This window comes from Gigantopelta aegis, chromosome 1, assembly GCF_016097555.1.
Source record: "Gigantopelta aegis isolate Gae_Host chromosome 1, Gae_host_genome, whole genome shotgun sequence".
Classification (NCBI taxonomy): Eukaryota; Metazoa; Mollusca; class Gastropoda; order Neomphalida; family Peltospiridae; genus Gigantopelta; species Gigantopelta aegis.
This window is the reverse complement of record NC_054699.1, coordinates 2,071,585-2,084,292: the sequence shown is the minus strand read 5'-3', so window position 1 is coordinate 2,084,292 and position 12,708 is coordinate 2,071,585. Positions and strand designations below refer to the sequence as shown.

At 39.3% G+C, this 12,708-nt stretch overlaps 1 protein-coding gene across 1 annotated transcript in view; it reads left to right on the top strand.

Annotated features, from left to right (window-relative positions):
• The window catches only part of LOC121369085 (methanethiol oxidase-like), a 40,503-nt gene extending 35,452 nt beyond the window's left edge, over nucleotides 1–5,051 (top strand). Inside the window, exons 9-11 of the mRNA XM_041493934.1 lie at nucleotides 2,509–2,574; nucleotides 4,245–4,390; nucleotides 4,704–5,051. Of these exons, the coding sequence (XP_041349868.1) occupies nucleotides 2,509–2,574; nucleotides 4,245–4,390; nucleotides 4,704–4,866 (375 nt within the window). The 3' untranslated portion in view covers nucleotides 4,867–5,051. The remainder of the gene's footprint in view (nucleotides 1–2,508; nucleotides 2,575–4,244; nucleotides 4,391–4,703) is intronic.
• The last annotated feature ends 7,657 nt before the right edge of the window (nucleotides 5,052–12,708 follow it).

The window sequence follows — 12,708 nt, the reverse complement described above, 5'->3', positions numbered from 1 at the left end:
TACAGGTACACCCCCAACCCCTAATACTTCGTACTATCGGATCATCATACAGGTACACCCCCAAGCCCTAATACTTCGTACTATCGGATCATCATACAGGTACACCCCCAACCCCTAATACTTCGTACTATCGGATCATCATACAGGTACACCCCCAAGCCCTAATACTTCGTACTATCGGATCATCATACAGGTACACCCCCAAGCCCTAATACTTCGTACTATCGGATCATCATACAGGTACACCCCCAACCCCTAATACTTCGTACTATCGGATCATCATACAGGTACACCCCCAAGCCCTAATACTTCGTACTATCGGATCATCATACAGGTACACCTCCAAGCCCTAATACTTCGTACTATCGGATCATCATACAGGTACACCCCCAACCCCTAATACTTCGTACTATTGGATCATTATACAGGTACACCTCCAACCCCTAATACTTCGTACTATCGGATCATCATACAGGTACCCCTCCCCAACCCCTAATACTTCGTACTATCGGATCATCATACAGGTACACCTCCAAGCCCTAATACTTCGTACTATTGGATCATCATACAGGTATACCCCTCCCCAACCCCTAATACTTCGTACTATCGGATCATCATACAGGTACACCTCCAAGCCCTAATACTTCGTACTATCGGATCATCATACAGGTACACCCCCAACCCCTAATACTTCATACTATTGGATCATCATACAGGTATACCCATCCCCAACCCCTAATACTTCATACTATCGGATCATCATACAGGTACACCCCGAAGCCCTAATACTTCGTACTATCGGATCATCATACAGGTACACCCCCAACCCCTAATACTTCATACTGTTGGATCATCATACAGGTATACCCCTCCCCAACCCCTATACAGGTACACCCCCAACCCCTATACTTCATACTATCGGATCATCATCTAATACTTCATACTATCGGATCATCATACAGGTACACCCCAACCCCTAATACTTCGTACTATCGGATCATCATACAGGTATACCCCCAAGCCCTAACACTTCGTACTATCGGATCATCATACAGGTACACCCCCAAGCCCTAATACTTCGTACTATCGGATCATCATACAGGTACACCCCCAAGCCCTAATACTTCGTACTATCGGATCATCATACAGGTACACCCCCAACCCCTAATACTTCGTACTATCGGATCATCATACAGGTATACCCCCAAGCCCTAATACTTCGTACTATCGGATCATCATACAGGTACACCCCCAAGCCCTAATACTTCGTACTATCAGATCATCATACAGGTACACCCCTCCCCAACCCCTAATACTTCGTACTATCGGATCATCATACAGGTACACCCCCAAGCCCTAATACTTCGTACTATCGGATCATCATACAGGTACACCCCCAACCCCTAATACTTCATACTATTGGATCATCATACAGGTATACCCATCCCCAACCCCTAATACTTCATACTATCGGATCATCATACAGGTACACCCCCAACCCCTAATACTTCGTACTATCGGATCATCATACAGGTACACCCCCAAGCCCTAATACTTCGTACTATCGGATCATCATACAGGTACACCTCCAACCCCTAATACTTCGTACTATCGGATCATCATACAGGTATACCCCTCCCCATCCCCTAATACTTCGTACTATCGGATCATCATACAGGTACACCCCCAACCCCTAATACTTCGTACTATTGGATCATTATACAGGGACACCCCAAGCCCTAATACTTCGTACTATCGGATCATCATACAGGTACACCCCCAACCCCTAATACTTCGTACTATCGGATCATCATATAGGTACACCTCCAAGCCCTAATACTTCGTACTATCGGATCATCATACAGGTATACCCCCAAGCCCTAACACTTCGTACTATCGGATCATCATACAGGTACACCCCCAAGCCCTAATACTTCGTACTATCGGATCATCATAGAGGTACACCCCCAACCCCTAATACTTCGTACTATCGGATCATCATACAGGTACACCTCCAAGCCCTAATACTTCATACTATTGGATCATCATACAGGTATACCCCTCCCCAACCCCTAATACTTCATACTATCGGATCATCATACAGGTACACCCCAACCCCTAATACTTCGTACTATTGGATCATCATACAGGTATACCCCCAAGCCCTAACACTTCGTACTATCGGATCATCATACAGGTACACACACCCCCAACCCCTAATACTTCGTACTATCGGATCATCATACAGGTACACCTCCAAGCCCTAACACTTGTACTATCGGATCATCATACAGGTACACCTCCAAGCCCTAACACTTCGTACTATCGGATCATCATACAGTTACACCCCCAACCCCTAATACTTCGTACTATCGGATCATCATACAGGTACACCTCCAAGCCCTAACACTTCGTACTATTGGATCATCATACAGTTACACCCCCAACCCCTAATACTTCGTACGATCGAAACAGCCCTAATACGAAGTACTGCACTATTTGTTTCAGATTTTCCTTGGCGGAAGTATTTGTAATGATGGTCCTGTCAAGGTAACCTCAGACGAAGAACTCAAGGTATAGATAATTGTTGGTCATTTAGTCTTTTCAACCACCAAAATGCAATTCCTTGAATAGTTTGGTGAAAATGTATGTAAAGTTCCAAGGCAGTCTTTTATTTTTTTGTTAAATTATTTTTTTAAACCACTAGAAACATAGTTCCTCAGTTTGTTTTTTAGTATTTCATGTTCACAATCAGTCTTTCCAAGTACCAGTCGGCTTATTTCATCTTAAATTCAATTATTTCAAACTCTTGATCGAACAGGCCACTGTAGACTCAACTACCACATGTATACCAAATTCCGAGTGGGAAACAGTGGAACCTGCCAGTGTGGTACAGCATCCATGACTGTGGAACATTTCCTGCAACATTGTCCCACCTACCGGAACCAGAGAAAAACAGTCTGGCCTTCAGATGAACCCCTGAAGGAGAAACTCTTCGGCCCCTTGGAGAACCTACGGAATACAGCAGGTTTTGGACGAGCCACTGGGGTCCCTGTCTGAGCGTACGACGAAGAAGAAGAAGAAGAAACTCTTGATCATCTTTATCCAAATTTGTTAGTTATGAAAAATATCGAGTTCTTAAGATATTCTGACTGACTGAAATGGTTATTACTTATGGAGGAGTTAAACATTTACAAGTGGAGGTGATCCTTGTTACTGATAATCAGTGTTAAACATTTACAAGTGGAGGTGATCCTTGTTACTGATAATCAGTGATCCTTGTTACTGATAATCAGTGTTAAACATTTACAAGTGGAGGTGATCCTTGTTACTGATAATCAGTGTTAAACATTTACAAGTGGAGGTGATCCTTGTTACTGATAATCAGAGTTAAACATTTACAAGTGGAGGTGATCCTTGTTGCTGATAATCAGAGTTAAACATTTACAAGTGGAGGTGATCCTTGTTACTGATAATCAGAGTTAAACATTTACAAGTGGAGGTGATCCTTGTTACTGATAATCAGTGTTAAACATTTACAAGTGGAGGTGATCCTTGTTACTGATAATCAGAGTTAAACATTTACAAGTGGAGGTGATCCTTGTTACTGATAATCAGAGTTAAACATTTACAAGTGGAGGTGATCCTTGTTACTGATAATCAGTGTTGAACATTTACCACAGCACCCAAAGGCCCGCCCCCACCCCCATACATTTTGCAACTGTTATAATTTTATTATATATTAATTTTCATCCCCATCCAAACCTCCCCCAAAGTTCCCTTGGCATTCCACCTCATGTCATTGAGCCACCCACCCCTTAAATTAATTTTCTGGATCCGCCATTGGCACCGACGGCAAGTGCCATGGCTGTCCACCTTGCTTTTAGTTGTGTCCCGAAAATCGAATATTCTCGATGGCAAGAAATATTCCATGGTTCCCTACTTAGTTTGCCATCATGCATTTCCTGTACATCCCATAGAGTATATGTATCATTAATTGAACAAAAAGGGGGGGGGGGGGGGGGGGGGTGTTTAAATACAAATTTGCTAAACAAAATTGGCAGTTTGGTGAAAGTTTGCTAAATATTTTTAATCTCAATTTTTAATAAAGTTGGTGACACTCCAGCTTGCATCGATTCCCTAATTATTGTTATTAAAGCGAAAGTACCACTTGCCGTACCCCCGCCCCCACACACACAATTAAAATGTCTCCCCTGGATAATTAATTAATTAATAATTTGCAGAAACAGCCCGACTCTGTTTACATCAAGTCAAAGCGACTAGAAGGCGCAGCACAGATGATTCAGTTGAGTCTGGACGGTAAACGGCTGTACGTGACCACTGCCCTCTACAGTGCCTGGGACAAGCAGTTCTACCCCAACATGTCACGGTACATTTAATAACTATAGTGGTCAGCAGCGACGGATTCAAGATTACGTTGGTTTGGAACCAGGGCCGTAGCTAATGGGGGTGGGGGGGGGGGAAGTAAAATGCAAAAAAAAATCAAGCCTGTTAACATTACAACTCAGCATTTCTGTTTGAACTAGCCGTGTGAAGGATAATTCGTGTTTTTTTATTACACATAATTATATAAATTGTCTTAGGCTATACTACAGAGAATATTTCAGACTTTTTTTGCAAATTTCTTTCAGAAAAAAATATTAACAATGTAACACACATTTTGCTTTTCTTTTCATCCAAAGAGCTGGCTCAATGTTGCTGCAGGTTGACGTGGACACAGAACGAGGTGGCTTGACTCTCAACACAGAATTCTCCGTAGATTTCGGAACCGAGCCCCAGGGTCCAGTTTACGCCCATGAGATTCGATATCCTGGCGGTGACTGCACCTCCGATATCTGGCTGTAAGAAATATCTCTTCATAGGATGACCATCACCATCGATGTGTTCTAAAACCTACAGTGGAACTTACAATCAACCTCTGCAATTGTCTGCGGCACTTGACAATGACTTGGAGATTGTCATGGAGTTTTTAATTATATCTGGAACTTTTTTTTGGTCTATATATATATATATATATATATATTTTCAAGAGCATGTTATTTTTTTTTGCTACGGATATAGTGGATGCAGTGGATGCGTTGTGTAACTATCATATCTATAAAGGGCACTGCAGTACCAGCACCTGTTTGTAATAGCACATTTTCACACACTGGATTGGGTTGACTTAATATTCTGTTACAGCAGCTTAATATAACCTCTTGCTATTCTCACACACTGGATCGGGTTGACTTAATATTCTGTTACAGCAGCTTAATATAACCTCTTGCTATTCTCACACTGGATCGGGTTGACTTAATATTCTGTTACAGCAGCTTAATATAACCTCTTGCTATTCTCACACACTGGATCGGGTTGACTTAATATTCTGTTACAGCAGCTTAATATAACCTCTTGCTATTCTCACACACTGAATCGGGTTGACTTAATATTCTGTTACAGCAGCTTAATATAACCTCTTGCTATTCTCACACAGTGGATCGGGTTGACTTAATATTCTGTTACAGCAGCTTAATATAACCTCTTGCTATTCTCACACACTGGATCGGGTTGACTTAATATTCTGTTACAGCAGCTTAATATAACCTCTTGCTATTCTCACACACTGGATCGGGTTGACTTAATATTCTGTTACAGCAGCTTAATATAACCTCTTGCTATTCTCACACACTGGATCGGGTTGACTTAATATTCTGTTACAGCAGCTTAATATAACCTCTTGCTATTCTCACACACTGGATCGGGTTGACTTAATATTCTGTTACAGCAGCTTAATATAACCTCTTGCTATTCTCACACACTGGATCGGGTTGACTTAATATTCTGTTACAGCAGCTTAATATAACCTCTTGCTATTCTCACACACTGGATCGGGTTGACTTAATATTCTGTTACAGCAGCTTAATATAACCTCTTGCTATTCTCACACAGTGGATCGGGTTGACTTAATATTCTGTTACAGCAGCTTAATATAACCTCTTGCTATTCTCACACACTGGATCGGGTTGACTTAATATTCTGTTACAGCAGCTTAATATAACCTCTTGCTATTCTCACACACTGGATCGGGTTGACTTAATATTCTGTTACAGCAGCTTAATATAACCTCTTGCTATTCTCACACACTGGATCGGGTTGACTTAATATTCTGTTACAGCAGCTTAATATAACCTCTTGCTATTCTCACACAGTGGATTGGGTTGTCTTAAAGGGACAGACCCTAGTTTTTATAAACACAAAGGCATATGTTTTTACTATTAGAGCCCTTTTTGATAACTGAAATCAAACTTTACTTTTTATTGTTTAGATTATCCATTTCCGTATATCCAGTGTTTCTGGTCATCCTGGTGTTTTTAATATCACAAAATGCATTTCTCATATTTTAAAAAACGCATGTGCGTCTGAGAAGTAACAGTTATGGAGTCGAGTTTTAGTCTATTTTTAGAGGGTATTTCACCATTTCAAAGTCACAGACTCTTGTAACTCATTGTTGTAACTTTATCCAAATGTGTTATAGGTTTGTAGAATAATTAAACTTTGTGTCAATTTTTACGGTTTGAAACTAGGGTCTGCCACTTTAACAAACTCGCCTAACACCAGGGGCATAGACTTGGGGGGGGGGGGGGGGTTTGGACGAACTCCCCAGCTGAAGCAAATGGTACATACAGGTTTATACATATGAAATTTCTGGTGGTGCAAAAACAAAATAGAAAAGGTCCACTTGGTTCATATTCGAACCCCCCCCCCAGGTCCAGCTAACGCTAAGCCCCTGCTAACACACTGCAGCCATCACACGTAGCTGGCACCTTGCTCGACTTGAATAATCAGACTGTATTGTGCACCATCAATTGTGTTCTTCAAGTTGTGCTTTATTAAATATATTGGTATTCCAATTTGTGTTTTCTTTATGATCTGTGGCACAGATAAAACAGAAATAAATGAGTCATATTATTAATGCGAATAACGTACTTGATAATTTAACATCAATAATATGATCGCAATCATTTCAGGATCTACAGTAGTCCAGTTTAGGCAATGGTCTTCACTGAAAATTACAGAAATGCATTCCGAATATTTGTGTGATATTACATGTATCACAACTACATGTACGTTGACCAAGTTTGTAATTTTTCAAATTACTCAGTCTTTTGAAGTTTTTTGTATTGTTGAATAATAATTAAAATTTCATCCCATGAACTCTCTCTCTGTCTCACCTTGACCAAGTTGATTGGGCGAGATATTGATTTTACTTCTCCAACAACGACAGCCTTAGTGTTTAGCGACATTCTCATGAACTATTCGTCCTGGATCAATGAAACTTGGTTTACAGTTACATTGTATATCTATAATATTCATCTCATTGCATGTTAAAAAAACACCCTAAAAAATCCCAACCTACTACTACTAAAAATGTATTAATTGTTTTCTTTAATTTTTAAATTTCGTTTCATACTTTAAAGACCTAGAAAAAATCCTCAATGTTTATCAGAAATTATTTCTTTATTCATAGAATCCGTTTATGGGAAAAAAAGACATTTAATTTTGTAAAATTTGCTGAATATGAATTGCAATGAAATGTTGACAATACATGTATGCTATAAAACTGAAAAATAAATATGGAATATATGAATAATTGTTTTATTGTACTTGAATCTTGTTTGTTTGTTTGTTTAACGACACCACTAGAGCACATTGCTTTATTAATCATCGGCTATTGGATGGCAAACATGGTAATTTTGAAATAGTCTTAGAAAGGAAAAGAAAAAGAAATGTTTTATTTAACGATGCACTCAACACATTTTATTTACGGTTATATGGCATCAGGCATATGGTTATGGACCACACAGATTTTGAGAGGAAACCAGCTGTCGCCACATAGGCTACTCTTTTACGACAGGCAGCAAGGGATCTTTTATTTGCGCTTCCCACAGGCAGGATAGCACAAACCATGGCCTTTGTTGAACCAGTTATGGATCACTGGTCAGTGCAAGTGGTTTACACCTACCCATTGAGCCTTGCGGAGCACTCACTCAGGGTTTGGATCTGGATTAAAAAAACCATGCCTCAACTGGGATCCGAACCCAGTACCTACCAGCATGTAGACCGATGGCTAACCACGACGCCACCCCGTAGAAAGGAAACCGGCTAAATTTTTTAATTAGTAGTAAGGGATTTTTTTATATGCACCATCTCGTAGACAGGATGGCACATACCACAGCCTTTGATATACTAGTCGTGGTGCACTGGCTGGAGCGAGAAATAGCCCAATGGGCCCACCGACGGGGATCGATCCTCGACCGACGGCGCATCAGGCGGGTGCTTTACCACTGGGCTACGTCCTGCCGCTGTACTTGAATCATGACGGTGTAGGTTTGTATTTATATACTAAACAAACGTGAAGGATTTTAATGGAGGATGTACTTGAATCATGACGGTGTAGGTTTGTATTTATATACTAAACAAACGTGAAGGATTTTAATGGAGGATGTACTTGAATCATGACGGTGTAGGTTTGTATTTATATACTAAACAAACGTGAAAGGATTTTAATGGAGGATGTACTTGAATCATGACGGTGTAGGTTTGTATTTATATACTAAACAAACGTGAAGGATTTTAATGGAGGATGGGTGGGTGAAATGTTCTTGGGGCTCCAATTATTGGACAGCTGTTCTGAAATATACATGTATTAAAAAAATAACAACCCCAGCAAAGGATCTTTTAAATGTAGTTTCCTCGAGACTGGATGGCATGTACCACAGCCTTTAATATATCGCTTGTGGAGCACTGTTTGGGACAGAAACAATCAAAGTTGATCTCCAATAATTTATTTGAATTTCAAAGTCCCAAAGAAGTCTGCAAATCAAGACAAAAAGACTACGTGTGTATATCAGGAATTGCACACCAGAATCAGGGAACTGATGCTCCCCTTGTTTTAATGGCTCCAAAATCAATGGCAAGGTCATTGTTTTACAAACAAAACTGTACAAAGTTCTAATTTATATATATATATATATATATACATGAATATATACAAATGTATTCTGGTACATGTATTGATATATACAATGAAAATATGACGTGTAATATTAGGATCACACAACTGTTTCAAAAATCTACAATTTTGTAATATATATACATACTGTATTAAAATCATATACAGGTGTAAAAACATTTTTTAATTTAAGCACCTTTAAAGCCCATTTCCAACATTTTCAAAGACTACCAGCAGATTTAAAAACTAAAACATTACTATAGCATTAAAAACACTGTCCTGAGATTGCTCCCATTGTAAAATATTTCTACTTAACTGTTAAAATGACAAGTTAAATACATGTTCTTGTTTAGAATATCAGTGCCTGTATATTCATGGTGTTCCTCGTCAAGCTAGTATATGTAGCTAGAATTTCAGTTTATTTTGTAATAAATATTTTTTTGTATGTACGAAGTTGTTGTGAGGTAAAATCTAATCGTGGCTTCCAGAAACATTCAGACGATATGAAACATTTTGTGTTCATACATGTAGTCTCCACGAGTACTCGGACACGGGCGGTCTCTAGCAAGACTACCCATGCAAGGAAGAGCACTATCTCATTTAATTAGATTTGTTTACGTCATTTTGCCACATGCTTGCAATCAGTTACTTTACAGAGCTACAAGACATTGGGGGCGGGAACAACAGTCGAATGTGTAAAATGCAATACAGTGGCATGATTTGGCATTCATGTTCAGCACTAGAATTAAGATGCATAATGCTATTTTACTTTATTCCTTAGTCTCATTATCATCTTGTGTAAGTGTCGGGTACTCAGGTCTGGGTTGAGTTTGAACCTCGAGTATTCGATATTTTGGACTTGTGGAGGCCCTACATACACGTACAAACACCGATATCCTAAACAAGAAAATTCATTTCTTATAAATATAATTTTATAAAATATTAAATATAATGCTCAGTTGGTTAAAAACAGTGCTACAACAGCAGCAGCAAGTTCAGAATAGTCTCTTTAACAACTGCAGGTTGCACACATGTTCACTAATAAATTAGTAAGTTATTAATTGCACACATTCATTAAAGTTTTTTTCTTTTTTCTAAATCCACCAAGCCTCGGAATTGACAGGTAGCAAATAAAAAAAATGCCATACAACATGTACAGTTTGCTTTCCGATAACCCAAGTCGATTTTGCTTTTCGGTTTATTTCAGTTTATTTCAGATGTATCCAAAATTACTAATTTTTAGAACGATAATATGAAATTGAATCGTAAGTTCTTGTTCATGAGGCTAAAGCCTTCCTCGGTGCCGTTGAAACATTCTAATACTGGTTGCGGAACTTGCTTCTCACTTCCTACAATTTGATTCCAGAGTCAAATTTGAGAATCAGAAATTGCTTCTCAAGCAACAAAATTAATTTCAAGTCTTGCCCACAATTTCTTGTCTCCATAAACCAACATCTCACGTAGGTATATCTGTTTCTTTGGTTTTAGCTTTCAAATTTTATAAACATAATAAGTTTATTGTATTTGTATCTTCTTTTTTAAAATTAAAGTTGGTTTCTGCAAGATTCAAGCACTTTTTAATTATAAATTCCTGGATGTTATTACAAAGAACATATATATTGAAAAACATAGCCATCTTGGTTGTATAAAAACCCATCTGTATTTGTATAAATGTAGCGAGAGACCTTAATTTAACACAACACACCACCATTTGTTGAGTCGTTACTTGTTGTAGCAACTTAATATAGTTCAGTTTAGGAAATAGTTCCTCATGAATGAAATACTACACATTTTTTATATGCTTTTTGAAATCTTTCTTCGATGATTACACGTAGGTTGACACGTAGGTTGACACGTAGGTTGACACGTAGGGTTTTAAATAACCCATGGGTTTGAAGCTACTTGCTATACATAGGACTAAGTGACAACAACTGTGCAAGTGGTATAGTGCTACTTGTATAACAACAACAAGGTTGTCATCAGGCATGAGGGCTGTTAACCAAAAACAATTGTGGTCGACCTATGTTGATTTTTTACACAGTACTTGTCAGCTGAGAGCACTCCCTAAAATGAGTAGTCACACAACCCTCTCGATAGTGTTGTATTTTTCACATAATATATTCTGACAAAGAAATTGTATTGAAATGCATGGAATAATTAATGGTGGTGTGTAACCGTATGCCTTGTGGCCAATCTGAAAACAACATATCTGACCATACATGAATACTGTATTTCTTGTGGTGTGTAACCGTAAGCGTATGCCATGTGGCCAATCTAAAAACGACATATCTGACCATACATGAATACTGTATTTCTTGGATTTCTAAATGATTGACCAGTTTCTCGCTACATGTATGCTTTCTTATGGGACGTTCATAATCCAGAGCTTCTAGATTATGGTAGCCCCACTCCCATGGCTAGTAATATTTAATGTTGGACTAGTACATAACTACTATTGCCATGCCAGACAGGGTTTCTAGATTATGGTAGCCCCACTCCCATGGCTAGTGATATTCAGTGTTGGGCTAGTAAATAACTACTATTGCCATGCCAGACAGAGTTTCTAGATTATGGTAGCCCCACTCCCATGGCTAGTGATATTTAATGTTGGGCTAGTAAATAACTACTATTGCCATGCCAGACAGGACTTCTAGATTATGGTAACCCCACTCCCATGGCTAGTGATATTTAATGTTGGGCTAGTAAATAACTACTATTGCCATGCCTGACAGAACTTCTAGATTATGGTAGCCCCACTCCCATGGCTAGTGATATTCAGTGTTGGTATAGTAAATAACTACTATTGCCATGCCTGACAGGACTTCTAGATTATGGTAGCCCCACTCCCATGGCTAGTGATATTCAATGTTGGGCTAGTAAATAACTACTATTGCCATGCCTGACAGGACTTCTAGATTATGGTAGCCCCACTCCCATGGCTAGTGATATTCAATGTTGGGCTAGTAAATAACTACTATTGCCATGCCTGACAGGACTTCTAGATGATGGTAGCCCTACTCCCATGGCTAGTGATATTCAGTGTTGGGCTAGTAAATAACTACTATTGCCATGCCTGACAGGACTTCTAGATTATGGTAGCCCTACTCCCATGGCTAGTGATATTCAGTGTTGGGCTAGTAAATAACTACTATTGCCATGCCTGACAGGACTTCTAGATTATGGTAGCCCTACTCCCATGGCTAGTGATATTCAGTGTAGGGCTAGTAAATAACTACTATTGCCATGCCTGACAGGACTTCTAGATTATGGTAGCCCTACTCCCATGGCTAGTGATATTCAGTGTAGGGCTAGTAAATAACTACTATTGCCATGCCTGACAGGACTTCTAGATTATGGTAGCCCCACTCCCATGGCTAGTGATATTCAGTGTTGGGCTAGTAAATAACTACTATTGCCATGCCTGACAGGGCTTCTAGATTATGGTAGCCCCACTCCCATGGCTAGTGATATTCAATGTTGGGCTAGTAAATAACTACTATTGCCATGCCTGACAGGGCTTCTAGATTATGGTAGCCCCACTCCCATGGCTAGTGATATTCAATGTTGGGCTAGTAAATAACTACTATTGCCATGCCTGACAGGGCTTCTAGATTATGGTAGCCCCACTCCCATGGCTAGTGATATTCAATGTTGGGCTAGTAAATAACTACTATTGCCATGCCAGACAGGACTTC